Below are 23,442 nucleotides of genomic sequence, written 5' to 3'. Positions count from 1 at the left end.
AACAAGGGTGATGGGTGAGCAGCAGCCCCGGGGTTTATGTTCCACCGCTCCGTGCCGGGGTTTATGCTCCACACCAGCCCCCTCCCACCCCTCTCCATCTCACCCCATCACCATATCCTTCTATTCCTTTCTCCCTCATGTGTTTATCCAGCTTCCCCTTAAATACATCGATACTATTCACCTCAACCCCTCCCTGTGGCAGCGAGTTCCACATTCTCACCGCTCTCTGGGTAAAGAGATTTCTCCTGAATATTCCCCATTGGATTTAAGGACATAAGAACATAAGAAATAGGAGCAGGAATCGGCCATTCGGCCCCTCGAGCCTGCTCCGTCATTTAATAAAATCATGGCTGATCTGATCATGGACTCAGCTCCACTTCCCTGCCCGCTCCTCATAACCCTTCACTCCCTTATCATTCATAAATCTCCGCCTTAAATATATCCAATAACCCAGCCTCCACAGCTCTCTGGGGTAGAGAATTACACAGATTCATGACTCTCTGAGAGAAGAAATTCCTCCTCATCTCAGTTCTGAATGGGTGACCCCTTATTCTGAGACTGTGACCCCTGGTTCTAGATTCCCCCACGAGGGGAAACATCCTATCTGCATCTACTTTGTCCAGCCCCCTGAGTACCTTGTATGGATCAATAAGATCACCTCTCGTTCTTCTGAATTCCAGTGAGTACAGGCCCAACCTACTCAACCTTTCTTCATTAGTCAACCCCTTCATCTCCGGAATCAACCGAGTGAACCTTCTCTGAACAGCCTCCAATGCAAGTATATCCTTCCTTAAATACGAAGACCAAAACTGCATGCAGTACTCCAGGTGTGGCCTCACCAATACCCTGTACAGTTGTAGCAGGACTTCTCTGCTTTTATACTCTATCCCCCTTGCAATAAAGGCCAACATTCCATTTGCCTTCCTGATCACTTGCTGTACCTGCATACTAACTTTTTGTGTTTCATGCACAAGGACCCCCAGGTCCCTCTGTACTGCAGCACTTTGCAATTTTTCTCCATTTAAATTAGAATTAGAATTTTTATTTTTTCTGCCAAATTGGATAACGTCACATTTTCCCACATTATACCCCATCTGCCAAATTTTTGCCCACTCACTCAGCCTGTCTATATCCTTTACAGATTTTTTGTATCCTCCTCACAATTTGCTTTCCCACCCATCTTTGTACCATCAGCAAACTTGGCTACATTACACTCGGCCCCTTCATCCAAGTCATTAATATAGATTGTAAATAGTTGAGGACCCAGCACCGATCCCTGTGGCACCCCACTAGTTAATGATTGCCAACCAGAAAATGACCCATTTATCCCGACTCTCTGTTTTCTGATAGTTAACCTATCCTCTATCCATGCTTAATATATTACCCCCAGTCCTGTGAACTTTTATCTTGTGCAGTAACCTTTTATATGGCAACTTATCGAATGCCTTCTGGAAATCCAAATACACCACATCCACTGGTTCCCCCTTATCCACCCTGTTCATTACATTCTATTCGTGACTGTCTTATATTGATGGCCCCCTAGTTCTGGTCTCCCCCACAAGTGGAAATATCTTCTCTACGTCTACTCTATGGAACTCTTTCATAATCTTTAAGGCCTCTATATGGTCGCCTCTCAGCCTTCGCTTTTTTTCAAAGAAAATAGTCCCAGTTTGTTCAATCTTTCCTGATAGTTATCAACTCTCAGTTCTGGTATCATTCCAGTAAATATTTTTTTTGCACTTGTCTAGTGCCTGTATATCCTTTTTATAATTTGGAGATCAGAACAGTGTGGTCTAACCCAAGGTTCTATACAAGTTTAACATAACTTCTCTACTTTTCAGTTCCAGAAATGAAGCTTTTTTTAATGGCCTTATTAACCTGCGTCGCTACTGTTGGAGATCTGTGCATTCCATGTCCTCCAGTTCAGTATTTATAGACTCGGCCACTAGTGGGAGCACACTTGATTCTGTGGGTTCAAGTCCCACTCCAGAGACTTGAGCACATCAATCCAGGCTGACACTCCAGTGCAGTACTGAAGGAGCACCGCACTGTCGGAGGGGCAGTACCGAGGGAGCTGCGCACTGTCGGAGGGGCAGTACCGAGGGAGCGCTGCACTGTCGGAGGGACAGTACTGAGGGAGCACCGCACTGTCGGAGGGGCAGTACCGAGGGAGCGCTGCACTGTCGGAGGGGCAATACTGAGGGAGCTGCGCACTGTCGGAGGGGCAGTACCGAGGGAGCTGCGCACTGTCGGAGGGGCAGTACCGAGGGAGTGCCGCACTGTTGGAGGTCCTGTCTTTTCGCTGAGATGTTAAACCGAGGCCCTATCTGCCCCCTCAGGTGGACGTAAAAGATCCCATAGAACTATTTCGAAGAAGAGCAGGAGAGTTCTCCCGGTGTCCTGGAGCCAATATTTATTCCTCAATCAACATAACAAAAACAGAATTTTTGTCATTAACACATTGTTGTTTGTGGGAGCTTGCTGTGTGCAAATTGGCTGCCGTGTTTCCCACATTACAACAGTGACTAAGCTCCAAAACGTACTTCATTGGCTGTAAAATGCTTTGAGATGTCTGGTGGTTATGAAAGGCGCTATAGAAATGCAAGACTTTATTTAAGACAAACAGGGCTACGGACCTAGTGCTGGATTAGCAGGCCTGAGGCCTTTGACTTTAGGCCCTAATTTTTATATCATTAACCCTAAACCTTTGTCACAAGGTTGGTTAATCAATATCACATATTACGGCATAATTATAGCTTCAGAGGTATCCTTGTGGTTGAAAGTGTGTATAAAGTTCTGTGACAATCTTGAAACATGTACAGATATCTAAAACAGATTCACCCAGAGAGTTAAGTACGCTGATCATTGGATAAATGCATAAATAATATCTGGTTTGATAATTGTGAAACATAGAAATTAGATGCAGGAGTAGGCCATTCAGCTCTTCGAGCCTACACCACCATTCAATATGATCATGGCTGATCATGCAACTTCAGTACCCCATTCCTGCTTTCTCCCCATACCCCTTGATCCCTTTAGCCATAAGGGCCACAACTAACTCCCTTTTGAATATATCTAACGAACTGGCCTCAACAACTTTCTGTGGTAGAGAATTCCACAGGTTCACAATTCTATGAGTGAAGAAGTTTCTCATCTCGGTCCGAAATGGCCTACCCCTGATCCTTAGACTGTGACCCCTGCTCATCCTTGCTTTTGGAAGGATGAAAAATTTTCATTTTTCTTTTGAAAGTGGAAATGTAAATGTCAAAGTCAAAAAGTATTTAGTAGATTTTGTATGTCCTCATAGACACCCCTCGCTGTCCCTCGCGGACGCCCCTCACGGACATCCCTCGCTATCCTACTAGAAACTACTCTGGGTAAAACAGGAATATTCCAAATTAAGTCTATAAGACGATATTGTAATTATGCATTTGATTTTTGGGGGAGGGCAGCTTTCTTGACCCCTTGTGACCCTTCGCTGCTCTCTTTCCTATATTATGTTATTCTGACCTGTGTTCTCAAGTCCAGTAGTTTTTGAGTCAGGATAGACATCTCAGTGTTGTTTTCTTTGGGGAAAAAACTGATTAACTAAAATACTTTCTAGCCTGGCTTTCTAACTTTTAAATTTTGCAGTTCATTTTACTAAATGCAGCAGATTTTACTAAAGAATTTCTCCAATTTGTTGAATTTTCAACCTTCTCAAATATTTGCCGCCTTCACCTCCTGCTGTACCTGTATAAAGAACATAAGAATTAGGAACAGGAGTAGGCCATCTAGCCCCTCGAGCCTGCTCCGCCATTCAACAAGATCATGGCTGATCTGGCCGTGGACTCAGCTCCACTTACCCGCCCGCTCCCCATAACCCTTAATTCCCTTATTGGTATGCCAACTTTCAATGACTGATGAACCATGACACCCAGGTCTCGTTGCACCTCCCCTTTTCCTAATCTGCCGCCATTCAGATAATATTCTGCCTTTGTGTTTTTGCCACCAAAGTGGATAACCTCACATTTATCCACATTATACTGCATCTGCCACGCGTTTGCCCACTCACCTAATCTGTTCAAGTCACCCTGCAGCCTTTTAGCGTCCTCCTCACAGCTCACACTGCCACCCAGCTTAGTGTCATCTGCAAACTTGGAGATATTACATTCAATTCTTTCATCCAAATCATTAATGTATATTGTAAAGAGCTGGGGTCCCAGCACTGAGCCCTGCGGCACTCCACTAGTCACTCCCTGACATTTTGAAAAGGACCCATTTATCCCGTCTCTCTGCTTCCTGTCTGCCAACCAGTTCTCTCTCCACGTCAATACATTACCCCCAATACCATGTGCTTTAATTTTGCACACCAATCTCTTGTGTGGGACCTTGTCAAAGGCCTTTTGAAAGTCCAAATACACCACATCCACTGGTTCTCCCTTGTCCACTCTACCAGTTACATCCTCAAAAAATTCTAGAAGATTTGTCAAGCAGGATTTCCCTTTCATAAATCCATGCTGACTTGGATCGATCCTGTCACTGCTTTCCAAATGTGCTGCTATTTCATCCTTAATAATTGATTACAACATTTTCCCCACTACTGATGTCAGGCTAACTGGTCTATAATTACCCGCTTTCTCTCTCCCTCCTTTTTTAAACATTAGCTACCCTCCAGTCTATAGGAACCGATCCAGAGTTGATAGACTGTTGGAAAATGATCACCAATGAATCCACTATTTCTAGGGCTACTTCCTTAAGTACTCTGGGATGCAGACGATCAGGCCCTGGGGATTTATCGGCCTTCAATCCCATCAATTTCAATAGCACCATTTTCCGCCTAATAAGGATTTCCTTCAGTTCCTCCTTCCCACTAGACCCTCTGTCCCCCAGTATTTCCGGAAGGTTATTTGTGTCTTCCTTCGTGAAGACAGAGCCAAGGTATTTGTTTAACTGGTCCTCCATTTCTTTGTTTCCCATTATAAATTAACCTGAATCTGACTGCAAGGGACCTACGTTTGTTTTGACTAATCTTTTTCTCTTCACATATCTATAGAAGCTTTGCAGTCAGTTTTTATGTTCCCAGCAAGCTTCCTCTCATACTCTATTTTCCCCCTCTTAATTAAACCCTTTGTCCTCCTCTGCTGTATTACAAAATTCTCCCAGTTCTCAGGTTTGCTGCTTTTTCTGGTCAATTTATATGCCTCTTCCTTGGCTTTAACACTATCCTTAATTTCCCTTGTTAGCCATGGTTGAGCCACCTTCCCCGTTTTATTTTTACTCCAGACAGGGATGTACAATTGTTGAAGTTCATCCATGTGATCTTTAAATGTTTGCCATTGCTTATCCACCGTCAACCCTTTAAGTATCCTTTGCCAGTCTATTCTAGCCAATTCATGTCTCATACCATCGAAGTTACCTTTCCTTAAGTTTAGGACCTAGTTTCTGAATTAACTGTGTCACTCTCCATCTTAATAAAGAATTCTACCATATTATGGTCACTCTTCTCCAAGGGGCCTCGCACAACAAGATTGTTAATTAGTCCTTTCTCATTACACATCACCCAGTCTAGGATGGCCAGCCCTCTAGTTGGTTCCTCGACATGTTGGTCTAGAATACCATCCCTAATACACTCCAGGAAATCCTCCTCCACCGCATTGCTACCCGTTTGGTTAGCCCAATCAATATGTAGATTAAAGTCGCCCATGATAACTGCTGTACCTTTATTGCACACATCCCTAATTTCTTGTTTGATGCTGTCCCCAACCTCACTACTACTGTTTGGTGGTCTGTACACAACTCCCACTAGCGTCTTCTGCCCTTTGGTATTCTGTAGCTCCACCCATACCGATTCCACATCATCCAAGCTAATGACCTTCCTTACTATTGCATTAATTTCCTCTTTAACCAGCAACGCCACCCCGCCTCCTTTTCCTCTCTGTCTATCCTTCCTAAATGTTGAATACCCCTGGATGTTGCGTTCCCAGCCTTGGTCACCTGGAGCCAAGTCTCCGTGATGCCAATTACATCATACCCGTTAACTGCTATCTGCGCAGTTAATTCGTCCACCTTATTCCGAATACTCCTCGCATTGAGGCACAGAGCCTTCAGGCTTGTCTTTTTAACACACTTTGCCCCTTTAGAATTTTGCTGTAATATGGCCCTTTCTGCTTTTTACCTTGGGTTTCTCTGCCCTCCACTTTTACTTTTCTTCTTTCTATCTTTTCCTTCTGCCCCCATTCTACTTCCCTCTGTCTCCCTGCATAGGTTCCCATCCCCCTGCCATACTAGTTTAACCCCTCCCCAACAGCACTAGCAAACACTCCCCCTAGGACATTGGTTCCGATCCTGCCCAGGTGCAGACTGTCCGGTTTGTACTGGTCCCACCTACCCCAGACCGGTTCCAATGTCCCAGGAATTTGAATCCCTCCCTTCTGCACCACTCCTTAAGGCACGAATTCATCTGAGCTATCCTGCGATTCCTACTCTGATAGCACGTGGCACTGGTAGTAATCCTGAGATTACTACTTTTGAGGTCTTACTTTTAAATTTAGCTCCTAGCTCCCTAAATTCGTCTTGTAGGACCTCATCCCGTTTTTTACCTATCTCGTTGGTACTTATATGCACCACGACAACTGGCTGTTCACCCTCCCTCTTCAAAATGTCCTGCACCCGCTCCGAGACATCCTTGACCCTTGCACCAGGGAGGCAACATACCATCCTGGAGTCTCGGTTGCGGCCGCAGAAACACTTATCTATTCCCCTTACAATTGAATCCCCTATCACTATCGCTCTCCCACTCTTTTTCCTGCCCTCCTGTGCAGCAGAGCCAGCCACGGTGCCATGAATATGCTGCTGCTGCCCTCCCCTGATGAGTCATCCCCCTCAACAGTTTCTGCCATCTCCTTAAATACAGAGACCAAAACTGTACGCAGTACTCCAGGTGTAGCCTCACCCATACCCTGTACAGTTGTAGCAGGACTTCTCTACTTTTATACTCTATCCCCCTTGCAATAAAGGCCAACTTTCCATTTGCCTTCCTGATTACATTGAGAGTGAAATTGTCAGGTCTTTAAATTTTGATATTTTTCACGACTTTGCCACAGTGAAGGCCAGGGAGAAACCTGTCTTTGTTTGAAGAGATGTATTCCGAGAATGCTTTGTTTTTATTTCAGTTTAAGCGAGGAAGAAACCATTCTGTTTTGAACTGTATGCTTTTTTTCTTTAACGTACATAGCTTTTATTTTTTTTGTAATTTTGCCACAGTCAAGGCTCGGAACTTACTCGTCTTTGTTTGAAAATATGTACTCAGATAATTTTGTGTTTGATATCACAGTTTAAAGCCAGGAATGAAACCATTCTCTGTTTGAATTGTCGTTGTCTTCTTTGGCAGTCCCTCGGAATCGAGGAAGACTTGCTTCCAATCTAAAAATGAGTCCTTGGGTGGCTGAACAGTCCAATACGGGAGCCACAGTCCCTGTCACAGGTGGGACAGACAGTGGTTGAGGGAAGGGGAGGATGGGACTGGTTTGCCGCACGCTCCTTCCGCTGCCTGCGCTTGGTTTCTGCATGCTCTCGGCGACGAGACTCGAGGTGCTCAGCGCCCTCCCGGATGCACTTCCTCCACTGAGGGCGGTCTTTGGCCAGGGACTCCCAGGTGTCGGTGGGGATGTTGCACTTTATCAGGGAGACTTCGAGGCCTTGCTTCCAGGGCAAAAAGAGATGAGTTCGCAGGTGAATCAGTGAAGGATCTGGAATTCCAAGTCCCGAACTACATGTTGAAGGGTGAATTGTATACAGTTTTTAATGTACATAAGCTTTGATTTTTGTCAGTTAAATTTGGATAAATATATTATATTTGTTTGATTTTATTAATTGTGTGCAATATAAAGCACATATATTGGCCCTTCCCTCTATTAGCCTTAGGCCCCTCACAGCCTTAATCTGGCTCTGGTTGGAAGGTGGGATTAGGCCGGGTGGTGCTTTTTCGACCAGCACGGACGCGATGGGCCGAATGGCTCCTCCTGTGTCGTAATGTTTCTATGATTCTATGAAATGACCTGAAAAGGAAAAAAAACAAATTAAGAGCGGGGGAATATTAGAGTTTTACAGCCGTTTAGCCCAACTCCTCAAGAGCCTCCTCCTGTCTTATCGTCATCTCTCACTAAGTCAGCACAGGAATGATGGGCCGAATGCCCGTGTTCTGTGCTGTAAAATTGTAGGATTAGAAATCACCGGCACTCCTCCACCACCACCCTGCTTTTCCTTGTTCCATCTGTTTAACAGTCCTGCACCTCTTCCAATACTTTTTAAAATCTCTCTTCCCACTCATCGCTTGGTACTGTCAAAATAACACACGCAAAGTAGATGCCCAGATTGATTTTATATAAGTGGTTATCACCTTGGGGTTTCAGTGCCAGTTCCAGATTGCACACACAGCAGTGAAGGGCTTTGATCTTGTGTTTGCGAACTCATCCGTTAGATTATTGCTCTGTAGTCAATCCAAGGCTCCTATTAATTATTTACCATCTCGATTAATTTTCAACAACCTTGTGCTGCCTGGGGACTCTCGCACCCACCTCCAGCCTGCTCGCTGCTCACGGGGAGAGTATCGCTCATCATCATCATCATCATCATCATCGGCAGTCCCTCAAACGAGGATGACTTGCTTCCATACCAAAAAGGATGAGTTCACAGATGTTTCAATGAAGGACCCGATGTTCCAGGTCCTGAACTCCAATTGAGGGGGAGGAAGATGCCTGTGGGTGGATTTTTTTAACGTGGGGTGACCGTTGCACACCAGCCACCACACGGGGCTTGACAGAGCTAGGTCTTGGTCCAGGGGCAAGGGTTAACCAGGACGACTGGAGACCAGCTCTGCTGCACGGACCCAGTGCGCTCACATATCGCACAGTGTGGGCTGGGCCCGTGCTGCCCCTGGGCCCTCGCCTCTTCGCCACTCCTCCGCCACAATCTCTCACCGCTCCTCCGGGGGGCAGGGGCTAACTGGGAGGGGGGCAAACAACAATGTGATAATGACCAGATCAGTTCTGCCAGCAACGCTCACATACCATGAATGATTTTTTAAAAAATCTGTTTTAGTGATGTTAGTTGAAGGATAAATATTGGCCCCAGGACACCGGGGATAACTCCCCTGCTCTTGTTTGAAATAGTGCTGTGGGATCTTTTACATCCACTTGAGAGCAGACGGGTCCTCGGTTTAACGTCTCATCCGAAAAAGAACACTTCTGACAGTGCGGTGCTCCCTCAGTGCTGCCCCTCCGACAGTGCGGCGCTCCCTCAGTACTGCCCCTCTGAGAGTGTGATACTGCCGCTCTGACAGTGCGGCGCTCCCTCAGTACTGCCCCTGACAGTGCTTCACTCCCTCAGTACTGCCCCTCCGACAGTGCGGCGCTCCCTCAGTACTGCCCCTCCGACAGTGCGGCGCTCCCTCAGTACTGGCCCTCCAACAGTGCGGCGCTCCCTCAGTACTGCCCCTCCAACAGTGCGGCGCTCCCTCAGTACTGCCCCTCCGACAGTGCGGCGCTCCCTCAGTACTGCCCCTCCGACAGTGCGGCGCTCCCTCAGTACTGCCCCTCCGACAGTGCGGTGCTCCCTCAGTACTGCCCCTGACAGTGCTTCACTCCCTCAGCACTGCCCCTCCAACAGTGCGGCGCTCCCTCAGTACTGCCCCTCCGACAGTGCGGCGCTCCCTCAGTACTGCCCTTCCGACAGTGCGGCGCTCCCTCAGTACTGCCCCTCCAACAGTGCGGCACTCCCTCAGTACTGCCCCTCCGACAGTGCTTCACTCCCTCAGCACTGCCCCTCCAACAGTGCGGCGCTCCCTCAGTACTGCCCCTCTGAGAGTGTGATACTGCCGCTCTGACAGTGCGGCACTCCCTCGGCACTGCACTGGGAGTGTCAGCCTAGATTTCTGTGCTCAACTCCCTGGAGTGGGACTTCAACCCACAACCTTCTGACTCAGACGAGTGTACTGCCCACTGAGCCACAGCTGACATCTATGTGTATTCCAAGCGATGTGGGTACCATTAGTTTCTCTGACCACTTGGCTGCCCCAGTGCACAGTTGAGATTCAATTCAACACGAACTAACGGTTGACTCTCAACATTACTGGCAGTTAACTGTTTGATCAGTGTAATGGTGGCAAACACTTCTCGGCAATTCATGCCTATTTATATCCGTGCTTGAAGTCCTTGAGCAGAGAGCTGAATCCCCCCCTCTCTCCAGTATCCGGCTCGGCTGATGTATCTGTGGGCAGGTTTATTATTGAGAAAAGGCAGAGTTTTATGCTGACGTGCGGACAGAGCTTGCTGGTCACCTTGGTGACGGGGATGGCAGAAGGCATTGCTGGTTAAAAATAAATATTTGCTTTCTTCAAAAAAAAATTGAGTAAATATGGAGAGTGTTGAATTTGCGAACTGTTTCGTTATATAACTGGCATACGATAGAAATGTGTGTTCCTGTTTCTAAACCAGCCGGTGCCCTGTGCCGGGATGGGAACGGGGCAGGGGGGGGGGGGCGATGTAAGTTAATGCCCCCAGAGCTCTGTGTGTTCTTGATCTCAAGGTATTGAGTTCTGCAACAGAGGAAGATTTATTCGGAGTACTCGCTGGTTTATCTAAATTTGAGTCTGAAATCTTAGAATCTCACAACACAGGAGGCCATTCGGCCCATCGTGCCTGTGCCAGTGTTATGTATGCAATAAAGATTCAAACTGAGTATTGTTTAACTAAGCAAGGTACAACCTTGGCTCTGCTTTATTTAGGCCCAAAGTGCCTGACTCTCAAAATGGCTGGCCTTTTATATCAGAGCAGCACCATGTGCGTGCTACTCAGTGGCCTCCAGCAATGACGCCATCTGGTGGCTACAAACAGAATGTACACACATGACAGCCGGCTCTGTGATAGAGCGATCCAATCAGTCCCACTCCCCCCTGCTCTTTCCCCACAGCCCAGCACATTATTCCCCTTCAAGGATTTATCCAATTCCCCGTTTGAAAGTTACTATTGAATCTGTTCCCACCGCCCTTTCAGGCAGCGCGTTCCCGATCACAACAACTCGCTGCGTAAACACATTCTCCTCTTCCTGCCCCCCCCCCTGACCTTTTTGCCAATTATCTTAAATCTCGGTCCTCGGGTAACTGACCCTCCTGCCCCCTCTCCTTATTTACTCAATTAAAACTGTCACGATTTTGAACACCTCGATCAAATCTCCTCTTAACCGTCTCCGCTCTAAGGAGAATAACCCCAGCTCCTGCAGTCTCCCGACCTAACCGAAGTCCCTCATCCCTGGTACCATTCTGGTCAATCTCCGCCGGACTCTCTCCAAGGCCTTGACATCCTTCCATAGTGCGGTGCCCAGAATTGGACACAATACTCCAGCTGGGGCAGAACTGGTGAATTCTAAAGGTTTACCATAACTGCCTTGCTTTTGTTCTCGATTCCTCAGTGTCAGCTGTGGCTCAGTGCGGAGTGAGAAGGTCGTAGGTTCAAGTCCCACTTGAGCACACAAAATCTAGGCTGACATTCCCAGTGCAGTGCTGAGGGAGCGCCGCACTGTCGCAGGGACAGTACTGAGGGAGCGCCGCACTGTCGGAGGGGCAGTACTGAGGGAGTGTCGGAGGGGCAGTACTGAGGGAGTGCCGCTCTGTCGGAGGGGCAGTACTGAGGGAGCGTCGCTCTGTCGGAGGGGCAGTGCTGAGGGAGCGTCGGAGGGGCAGTGCTGAGGGAGCGCCGGAGGGGCAGTGCTGAGGGAGCGCCGGAGGGGCAGTGCTGAGGGAGCGCCGGAGTGGCAGTGCTGAGGGAGCGCCGGAGAGGCAGTGCTGAGGGAGCACCGCACTGTCGGAGGGGCAGTGCCGAGGGAGCGCCGCACTGTCGGAGGGGCGGTGCCGAGGGAGCGCCGCACTGTCGGAGGGGTGGTGCCGAGGGAGCGCCGCACTGTCGGAGGGGCAGTGCTGAGGGAGCGCCGCACTGTCAGATGAGACGTTAAACCGAGGCCCTGTCTGCTCTCTCAAATGAATGTAAATGATCTCATGACACTATTTCGAAGAAGAGCAGGGGAAGTTCTCCCCGGTGTCCTGGGGCCAATATTTATCCTTCAACCAACATCACAAAAAAAAACAGATTATCTGGTCATTATCACATTGCTGTGTGTGGGAGTTTGCTGTGCGCAAATTGGTTGCTGCGTTTCCTACATTACAACAGTGACTACACTCCAAAAGTACTTCATTGGCTGCAAAGTGCTTTGAGATGTCCGGTGGTCATGAAAGGCGCTATATAAATGCAAGTCTTTCTATTTATAAATCTGTAGATGTTCCCTCAACATTTCAGCTTAGGATCAGCAGTGAGAATTCGATTCCAGAACGATGGTTGAAAGATCAACATTGTAAGCTGAATGTTGAGATATTTTTAATCACAAGTATTTTATGATTTAGGACAGTAATCCCTTTTTGTTTTTTAAAAAAAAAGTAGTATTTGCACTGCACTGGCATGTCTGAGGTAACTGTCCAGTGGTAGAATTTCATAGATGATAAGATTGTAGTGTTATTTCTCCAACAAAATACACAAAGAAATTCAGTAATTTCTCATTCACGTCCATGTGTGTGGTATCTTTAACAATAAATAATTTAATGAAATGTAAGAGACCTGGCAGTGGATTTGCGCAAACCAAGATCCCACAAACTATAAGCGATAATGGGCAGGTAATCTGTTTTTAGTGATGTGGGTTGAGTGATAAACATTGGCCAGGACCCAGGTATAACCCCTCCACCCCACCCGTTCTTCACCATACTGCTGAGGGTTGTTTTATGTCCACCTGAGGGAGTAGAAGGGGCTTCTCTGCCTTGAATATACTCAACGACTGAGCCTCCACAGCCCTCTGGGGCAGAGAATTCCAAAGATTCACCACCCTCTGAGTGAAGAAATTCCTCCTCATCTCACTCCTAAATGGCCGAGCCCTTATCCTGAGACTGTGACCCCTGGTTCTGGACTCCCCAGCCCGGGGGAAACATCCTCCCTGCATCTACCCTGTCAATCCCCTTAAGAATTGTGTATGTTTAAATGAGATCACCTCTCATTCTTCTAAACTCTAGAGAATATCGGCCTAGTCTGCTCAATCTCTCCTCATAGGACAATCCCCCCATCCCAGGAATCAGTCTGTTGGACCTTCGTTGCACTCCCTCTATGGCAAGTATATCCTTCCTTAGGTAAGGAGACCAAAACTGTGCACAATACTCCAGGTGTGGTCTCACCAGGGCCCGATATAATTGCAGTAAGACGTCTTTACTCTTATACTCAAACCCTCTTGTAATAAAGGCCAACATACCATTTGCTCTCAGTTGCTGGAGCACTTTTCAGGATATCAGTGTAGTCAGTGTGGTTAATCTGGGATACGCGGCAGCTAATTTGCACAAGATGACACAAAACAGCAGTGAGATAATGACTAGCTAATCAGCGTCAGTGATGTTGGTTGAGGCATAAGTGTAGGCCAGGGGAGAAAATAATGGAATAACATTCCTGAAATTGATTCTTTGCTGTTGTGGTGAGGAGGACAAGGCCAACCTTTCACTGACAGTAGCACTTCGAGCCAAAGGTTAAGATTGAGGGGTCTGGGCCCACATTATTGCCCATATCCTGTCCATTCCTATTAAATCAGCCTGTCCTCCGCCTCAATCCATGATCATTCCTTTGCCACTGCCAGTGTTAGATAGAGAAAGCAGTGAGGCTGGAACTGACCCATGTTTGATTCTAGCTGGAAGAATCTGTTAAAAATTAATTCCTGGATTGTGGGCGTCGCCGGCAAGGCCGGCATTTATTGCCCATCCCTAATTGCCCCTTGAGAAGGTGGTGGTGAGCCGCCTTCTTGAACCGCTGAAGTCCCGTGTGGTGAAGGTGCTCCCACAGTGCTGTTAGGGAGGGAGTTCCAGGATTGTGACCCAGCGACGATGAGGGAACGGCCGATATATTTCCAAGTCAGGACGGTGTGTGACTGGGAGGGGAACGTGGAGGTGGTGGTGTTCCCATGCACCTGCTGCCCTTGTCCTTCTAGGTGGGAGAGGTCGCGGGTTTGGGAGGTGCTGCCGAAGAAGCCTTGGCGAGTTGCTGCAGTGCATCTTGTAGATGGTGCACACTGCAGCCACGGTGCGCCGGTGGTGGAGGGAGTGAGTGTTGAAGGTGGTGGGTGGGGGGTCGATCAAGCGGCTGCTTTGTCCTACTCCTAATTCTTATGTTATGAGTTGAGGTCGAAGATCAGCCATAATCTCATTGAATGGTGGAGCAGGCTTGAGGGGCCGAATGGCCGACTCCTCCTAATTGTTATGTCCTGGACGATACTTCTAGTTACCGACTGCAATAAAATCCAGCAAGGCCGAGGTCAGCTTTTAAACTTTTTGGGCGAAGCACCATTTGGGTTTGTTGTGCTGGAATGTGTAAGGGACGGAGTGATTTGCCACAGGATTGTTTGAAGGCTGATATTTCAGTTTGATGTGTTAGCACTAGAGATTGTCGGAGGAAACAAATGAAATTCCAGAACCTTTTGATGTATGATGCAACACTAATAAAATGCTGTGACATTAAGAAGTTATTGCTATTGTGGGTGTGGTAGAAACTCGATTAACTTGTTAGCTGGGGAATGAAAGCAGTCAGCACAATGAGTGGAACCCCTCCTCTTGTCTATTTGCAAACAAGCCAAACATGTGACTAACAAGTTAGAAATTATGGTGTCCATCTTTGGAAAGTTTCCTTTAAAACACAAGCAGTGATAAAACACAGACCACGTGTGTGTCCCTATCTTGAAATTATGATGAACCTGTATAAAACACGGGTTCGGCCTCAACTGGAGTATTGTGTCCAATTCTGAACACCGCACTTTAGGAAGGATGTGAAGGCCTTAGAGATGGAGCAGGAAAGATTTACGAGAATGGTGCCAGGGATGAGGGACTTCAGTGACTGGGATAGACTGGAGAAGCTGGGGTTGTTCTCCTTGGAGCAGAGAAGGTTGAGAGGAGATTTGATCGAGGTGTCCAAAATCATGAGGGGTCTGGACAGAGTAGATCGAGAGAAACTGTTCCCATTGGTGGAAGGATGGAGAACCAGAGGACACAGATTTAAGGCGATTGGCAGAAGAACCAAAGGCGACACGAGGGAAAACGTTTGTGATGACCAGAATGGTTTAGTTCTAGTGAATCTTTGCTGTGTCTTTTCCATGACTCGAATAGCCCGTCGATAGTGAGATAGCTAGAACTGTATTTAGTTTGATGGGTGACACTGCAGGTAAAACCATTGGTCGACATTGTGAAGTCAAAGGAACGAAATACTTGCATTTCCATAGCGCCTTTCACAACCCGGGACGTCCCATAGCCAAAAAAGTACCCCAGAGGGCTGTGTGGATGATGAATCATTGAGTATATTCAAGGCTGAGATCGATAGATTTTTGGACTCTGGGGGAATCGAGGGATATGGGGATCTGGCGGGAAAGTGGAGTTGAGGTTAAAGATCAGCCATGATCTTATTGAATGGCGGAGCAGGCCCGAGGGGCCGAATGGCCGACTCCTGCTCCTGTTTAAGTGTAGTCACTGTTGTAACGTAGGAAACGCGGCAGCCAATTTGCGCACAGCAATTAAATAATGACCCGATAATCTGATTCTCGTGAATGGTTGTAGTGATTGCTGTGTGTGGGAGCTTGCTGTGCGCAAATTGACTGCTGCGTTTCCCACATTACAACAGTGACTACACCCCAAAAAGTACTTCATTGGCTGTAAAGCGCTTTGGGACATACTGAGCTTGTTAAAGGCACCATATAAATGCAAGTTGTTTCTTTATAGCATAAGTACCCCTATTGTAATAAGAAAACAAATATTCTGACTCATTCTGATCCTTGCCAGAGGTGATCTGCTGGTTAGAAAAGCGTGACTAACTCTCGTTTTTATTTGTTTAATCATTTATTCTAAATCTATAATCAGTTGGAGAAAGTCCATCTTTATTTCACGCTGGATTTACGAGTAATTTTAGGGTTATTTTAATTTTTGTTCATCTGATGTGGGCGTCGCTGGCAAGGCCGACATTTATTGCCCCTCGAGGAGGTGGTGGTGAGCCGTTGCCTTGAACCGCTGCAGTGTCACTGGGCCATTTCAGAGGGCAGTTAGGAGTCAACCACATTAAGGTGGAGATAGACAGATTTTTGAGTGATAAGGGAGTAAGGGGTTATGGGGATCGGGCGGGGAAGTGGAGCAGAGTCCATGATCAGATCAGCCATGATTGAATGGCGGAGCAGACCCGAGGGGCCAAATGGCCGACTCCTGCTCCTAATTCTTATGTTCTTATTGCTGTGGGTCTGGAGTCACATATCGGCCAGACCGGGTAAGGGCGGCAGATTTCCTTCCCTAAAGGGATATCAGTGAACCAGGTGGGTTTTTACGATAATCCGGTAATTCCATGGTCACCATTACTGACACTGGCTTTTTAGTCCAGATTTATTTAATTAAGTGAATTTAAATTCCCCAGCTGCCATGGTGGGATTTGAACCCGTGTCTCTGGATCATTAGTCCAGGGCTCGGGATTACTGGTGCAGTGACATCACCACTGTGCTACCGTACCTAACACTCAACACCAGATTCTCTGAATCTGCTTGTGGCTAATGAATCCCCAAAAACTTCCTCTTTTGTAGACGTAGGCTCAAGCTAATCTGGTAAAATTAATCCATGTGTGTTTCTTTTTCTGTTCAGATACTCTTGTAGAGGGTCCCCAGTCAAAACATTTCACCAAATGTCCGAAGCAGTTCAGGCATTACTGTGTGGAGGGACAGTGCCGATTTTTACTGACTGAGCAACGGCCTTCGTGCGTGTAAGTGTCTGCTTCCTGATCGAAATACGTGTAACCCTTCCCCACTCTGGCATTACTGACAGAAATTCACCTCCCGCTTGCTTCCAGCAAGCCCACATGGAGAGAAAGCAGGAATGGGGTACTGAAGTTGCATGATCAGCCATGATCATATTGAATGGTGGTGCAGGCTCGAAGGGCCGAATGGCCTGCTCCTGCACCTACTTTCTATGTTTCTATTGCTTAGTTTTGTAAAAAAGGTAGACCTGCATTTCTACAGTGCCTTTCACGACCTCAGGGTGTCCCATCGTGCTTTACAGCCAATGAAGCACTTTTCTGGGTGTAATCTCTGTTGAAATGTGGCAACCAATTTGCGCACAGCAAGCTCCCACAAACTGCAACTTGATAATGACCAGATAATGCATGGATTGAGGGAGCAATATTTGCCCCAGGGGATAACTCCCCTGCTCTTCAATAGTGCCATGAGTACTTCTACGTCCATCTGAGAGAGCAGACGGGGCCTCGGTTTAACGTCTCATCGGAAACACCGCCCCTCCGACAGTGCGGTGCTCCCCCAGAACTGCCCCTCTGACAGTGCGGCGCTCCCTCCGTACCGCCCCTCCGACAGTGCGGCGCTCCCTCAGTACTGCCCCTCCGACAGTGCGCCGCTCCCTCAGTACTGCCCCTCCGACAGTGCGCCGCTCCCTCAGTACTGCCCCTCCGACAGTGCGGCGCTCCCTCAGTACTGCCCCTCCGACAGTGCGGCGCTCCCTCAGTACTGCCCCTCCGACAGTGCGGCGCTCCCTCAGTACTGCCCCTCCGACAGTGCGGCGCTCCCTCAGTACTGCTCCTCCGACAGTGCGGCGCTCCCTCAGTACTGCCCCTCCGACAGTGCGGCGCTCCCTCAGTACTGCCCCTCCGACAGTGCGGCGCTCCCTCAGTACTGCCCCTCCGACAGTGCAGCACTCCCTCAGCATTGCACTGGGAGTGTCCGCCTAGATTTATGTGCTCAAGTCGCTGGAGTGGGACTTGAACCCACAACTTCTGTCTCAGAGGCGAGGGTGCTGCCCACTGAGCCACGGCTGAGGAATAAATTCCAGAATATATTGTTGGAAGGTCAGTTAGCCTATCCTGATTAATCAGCAAGAACCTATATTGTCCCTATCACAGCATTCACTGTTTCTTAAACCAGTCCATGGTTCTCCATTCCATCACCCAATGGCAGCAACATTCCATGTTTTGATCACACTTTTAAAAAAATAAATAAATAAATAATAATTCCTGGGATGTGATTGTCACTGGCAAGGTTGGTATTTATTGCCCATCTCGAACTGCCCCTCGAGAAGATGATGGTGAGCAGGGACTGCAGGGAGGATGGACAAACTGACCACAGCACTGTGGTACAGGGGGCCACTCAAGTGCGGAGAGTATAAAGAAGCGTTGTAGTGGTAGGGTCAGTATAGTTAGGGGGATAGATACTGTTCTCTGCAGCCGAGAGCGTGCGTCCCGAAGGCTGTGTTGCCTGCCCGGTGCCAGGGTTAAAGATATCTCCTCTGGGCTGGAGAGGAACTTGGAGTGGGAGCGGGGAGATCCAGTTATCCTGGTCCACGAGAGTACCAACGACATAGGTAGGACAAAGAAAGAGGTTCTGCTGAGGGAATATGAGCAGCTAGGAGCCAAATTAAAAAGCAGAACCACAAAGGTAATAATCTCTGGATTACTACCTGAGCCACAAGCAAATTAGCATAAGGTGAATAAGATCAGAGAGTTAAACACGGGGCTCAAAGACTGGTGTGGGAGAAATGGGTTTTGGTTCGTGGGACACTGGCACCAGTACTGGGGTAAGAGGGAGCTGTTCTGTCGGGACGGGCTTCACTTGGACCGTGCTGGGACTAGGGTCTTGGCCAGTCAAATAACTAGGGCTGTGGAGAGGGCTTTAAACTAATTAGTGGGTCGGGGGAGGGGATTCAGATGAGCGAAAATTTAAAAAGTCAAAGAATAAGGAGAAGGCAATAGAGCAGGGTAGCACCGGGGGAAATGAAAACCAGAGCGTGACAGGAAGGGACAGAATGTATAAACATAAAGGTGAATCAGAAAGTGGGGTCAAAGCAGGAAAAAATGATTTAAAAAAAACAAATTTAAAAGCTCTTTTGTTACAAATGCTACGTGCATTCAGATAAAGAGATGAGTTGACGGCACAAAGAGATACAAATGGGTATGATCTGATAGCCATTACAGAGACGTGGTTGCAAGGTGACTAAGACTGGGAATTAAATATTCAGGGGTATTTGACAATTCGGAAGGATAGACGGAAAGGAAAGGGAGGTGGGCTAGCACTGTTAATAAAGGATGGGATCAGTGTATGTTAGTGAGAAATGATATTGGCTCAGAAGTTCAAGATGTTGAATCAGTTTGGGTGGGGATAAGGAATAATGAGGGGAAAAAGTCGCTGGTGGGTCTATAGGTCCCCAACAGTAGCTACACTGTTGGACGGAGTATAAATCAAGAAATAATGGAGGCTTGTAAAAAAGGAACGGCAATAATCATAGACGATTTTAACCTTCACATTGATTGGACAAAGCAAATTGGCCAGGGTAGCCTTGAGGAAGAGTTCATAGAGTGTATCTGGGATAGTTTCCTTGATCAGTACGTTGCAGAACCAACCAGGGAGCAGGCTATCTTAGATCTGGTACTGTGTAATGAGACAGAATTAATAAATGATCATCTAGTAAAAGATCCTCTAGGAATGAGTGATCATCATATGGTTGAAATTTAAATTCAGTTGGAGGGTGAGAAAGTTGGATCTCAAACCCGTGTCCTTAGCTTAAATAAAGGAGACTACAAAGGTATGAGGGCAGAGTTGGCTAAAGCGGACTGGGAAAATAGATTAAAGTGTGGGACGGTTGATGAGCAGTGACAGACATTTAAGGAGATACTTCCACAACAAATTCTCAACAAAAATATATCCCAATGGGAAGGAAAGGCTGTAAGAGAAGGGATAACCATCTGTGGCTAACTAAAGAAATAAGGGATGGTATCAAATTGAAAACAAGGGTATACAATGTGGCCAAGACTAGTGGGAGGCCAGAGGATTGGGAAACTTTTAAAAGCCAGCAAAGATCTAACTAAAGATAATAAAGAGAAGGAAGATAATTTATGAAAGTATAAAATATAAAGCACAAAATATAAAAGCTGATAGTAAGAGTTTCTACAGGTACATAAAAAAGAAAAGAATGGCTAAAGTAAATGTAGGTCTCCTAGAGGATGAGACTGGGGAATTAATAATGGGGGAAACAGGGAAATGGCAGAGACATTGAACAAATATTTTGTATTGGTCTTCACGGTAGAAGACACTAAAAACATCCCAATAGTGGATAATCAAGGGGCTATAGGGAGGGAGGAACTTAATACACTCACTATCATTAAAGAAGTAGTACTCGGTAAAATAATGGGACTAAAGGCGACAAGTCCCCTGGACCTGATGGCTTACAACCTAGGGTCTTAAAAGAAGTGGATGCATTGGTTGTAATCTACCAAAATTCCCTGGATTCTGGGGTGATCCAGCGGATTGGAAAACCGCAAATGTAACGCCCCTATTTAAAAAAGGAGGCAGACAGAAAGCAGGGAACTATGGGTCCAAGTTTCGGATCCCCGGTAGAACGGCCCGCCTAATTTCTAGAACTGAAAAAGCGGCAAATACTTACCTCACGATTCTCCGATATCTGTCGGCCCGTTTGCAGCTCAGCGCAGCGCAGCAGGAGCTGCTGGGGCCGGAGCTACAGTCCTGCGCCAAAAACAGTTACGGCAGCTGCGCGCGATCGCAGTGGCTCCTGGCCCTCCCAGTGCGTCCTGTCTCTGGGCCACGACCCTATCCCAGGCCGAAGGGACGTTGCCCCTATCCCGGGCCGAGTGGCCTACCTGCCCTTACCTCCTCGATGGCGGGGGTGGGCCCTGCCTGAGCATCTTGTTGGGGACGGGGCCCGCCCGCCCAGCTCTTCAGCAGGCTGTTGGAGGGCTCCCGGTGCTGCAGTAGGTGAGTAGAAACTTAAAAAATGTTATTTATTGATTTTTTTAAATTATTTTTTATTTTTACATTTTTTTTGAATTATTTGATTTATTGATTTTATTTATCATTTATTATTGATGATGGCTCTTTATTGGTAAAAGTGAAATATTTAATGCTTTGTAAAATCCTCTAACTTCCCTTCCCCCTCCCTCCCCATCTCTCGCTCCCTGTGCCTAATTTATAAAGTGTAGGCAAGGTTTTTCTGAGCATACAAAAATCGACACATACTCCATTCATTTGGAGTAACTTTTCGCTGCCTAAACTTGCAAAACAGGCGTAAGTGGCTGGTAACGCCCCCTTTTGGAAAGAAAAACTGTACTAAAATGAAACTATTCTAACTAACTAACTAGAACTGGAGCAAACTAAATGCTGAGAATTGCGATTTCTAAGATACTCCATACTAAACTAGTTGCTCCAAAAAATAGGAGCAACTCGAGCCAAAACTTGGGCCCTATAGACCGGTTAGCCTAACGTCAGTGGTTGGGAAATTGCTGGAGTCCATTATTAAGGAAGCAGTAGCGGGACATTTGGAAAAGCAAAATTCAATCAGGCAGAGTCAGCATGGTTTTATGAAAGGGAAATCATGTTTGACAAATTTGCTGTTCTTTGAGGATGTAACGTACAGGGTGGATAAGGGGGAACCAGTGGATGTGGTGTATTTGGATTTCCAGAAGACATTCGATAAGGTGCCACATAAAAGGTTACTGCACAAGATAAAAGTTCACAGGGTTAGGGGTAATATATTAGCATGGATAGAGGATTGGCTAAATAACAGAAAACAGAGTCGGGATAAATTGATTATTTTCCGGTTGGCAAACAGTAACTAGTGGGGTACCACAGGGATCAGTGCTGGGGCCTCAACTATTTACAATCTATATTAATGACTTGGATGAAGGGACCGAGTGTAATGTAGCCAAGTTTGCTGATGATACAAAGATGGGTGGGAAAGCAAATTGTGAGGAGGACACAAAAAATCTGCAAAGGGATATAGACAGACTCAGTGAGTGGGCAAACATTTGGCGGATGGAGTATAATGTGGGAAAATGTGAGGTTATCCACTTTGAAAGAAAAAATAGAAAAGCAAATTATAATTTAAATGGAGAGAAATTGCAAAGTGTTGCAGTACAGAGGGACCTGGGGGTCCTTGTGCATGAAACACAAAAAGTTAGTATGCAGGTACAGCAAGTGATCAGGAAGGCCAATGGAATGTTGGCCTTTATTGCAAGGGGGATGGAGTATAAAAGCAGAGAAATCCTGCTACAACTGTACAGGGTATTGGTGAGGCCACACCTGGAGTACTGCGTGCAGTTTTGGTCTCCGTATTTAAGGAAGGATATACTTGCATTGGAGGCTGTTCAGAGAAGGTTCACTAGGTTGATTCCGGAAATGAGAGGGTTGACTTATGAAGATAGGTTGAGTAGGTTGGGCCTATACACATTGGAGTTCAGAAGAATGAGAGGTGATATTATCGAAACATATAAGATAATGAGGGGGCTCGACAAGGTGGATGCAGAGAGGATATTTCCACTCGGGGGAAACTAAAACTAGGGGACATAGTCTCAGAATAAGGGGCCGCCCATTTAAAACTGAGATGAGGAGAACTTTCTTCTGAGGGTTGTAAATCTGTGGAATTCTCTGCCCCAGGGAGCTGTGGAGGCTGGGTCATTGAATATATTTAAGGTGGAGATAGACAGATATCTGAGCGATAAGGGAGTGAAGGGTTATGGGGAGCGGGCAGGGAAATGGAGCTGAGTCCATGATCAGATCAGCCATGATCTTATTGAATGGCGGAGCAGGCTCGAGGGGCCGAATGGCCGACTCCTGCTCCTAATTCTTATGTTATGTTCTTCTTGAACCGCTGCAGTCCGTGTGGTGAAGGTGCTCCCACAGTGCTGTTAGGGAGGGAGTTCCAGGATTGTGACCCAGCGACGATGAAGGAACGGCCGATATATTTCCAAGTCAGGATGGTGTGTGACTGGGAGGGGAACGTGGAGGTGGTGGTGTTCCCATGCGCCTGCTGCCCTTGTCCTTTTGGGAGATGCTGCCGAAGAAGGCTTGGCGAGTTGCTACAGTGCAACTTGTAGATGGTACACACTGCAGCCAGGGGGCGCCGGTGGTGGAGGGAGTGAGTGTTGAAGGTGGTGGATGGGGTGTCGATCAAGCGGCTGCTTTGTCCTGGATGGTGTCGAGCTTCTCGAGTGTTGTTGGAGCTGTAACTCATCCAGGTAAGTGGAGAGTGTTCCATCACACTCCTGACTTGTGTCTTGTAGATGGTGGGAAGGCTTTGGGGAGTCAGGAGGTGAGACACTCACCGCAGAATACCCAGCCTCTGACCCGCTCTTGTGGCCACAGTATTTATGTGGCTGGTCCAGTTAAGTTTCTGGTCAATGGTGACCCCCAGGATGTTGATGGTGGGGGATTCGGCGATGGGAATGCCGTTGAATGTCAAGGGGAGGTGGTTAGACTCTCGCTTGTTGGAGATGGTCATTGCCTGGCACTTGTGTGGCGCGAATGTTACTTGCCTCTTATCAGCCCAAGCCTGAATGTTGTCCAGGTCTTGCT

General features: G+C 47.2%; 1 protein-coding gene across 1 annotated transcript in view; it reads left to right on the top strand.

The window, feature by feature from the left end:
- Positions 1 to 23,442, top strand: part of LOC139235101 (probetacellulin-like) — a 59,562-nt gene that overhangs the window by 26,760 nt on the left and 9,360 nt on the right. The window contains exon 3 of the mRNA XM_070866264.1: positions 16,721 to 16,838. Within this exon, the coding sequence (XP_070722365.1) occupies positions 16,721 to 16,838 (118 nt within the window). The remainder of the gene's footprint in view (positions 1 to 16,720; positions 16,839 to 23,442) is intronic.

The sequence above is a fragment of the Pristiophorus japonicus genome, chromosome 2, assembly GCF_044704955.1.
Source record: "Pristiophorus japonicus isolate sPriJap1 chromosome 2, sPriJap1.hap1, whole genome shotgun sequence".
Classification (NCBI taxonomy): domain Eukaryota; kingdom Metazoa; phylum Chordata; class Chondrichthyes; family Pristiophoridae; genus Pristiophorus; species Pristiophorus japonicus.
Note: the sequence above shows the minus strand (reverse complement) of the source record. Positions and strands in the feature narration are given on the sequence as shown.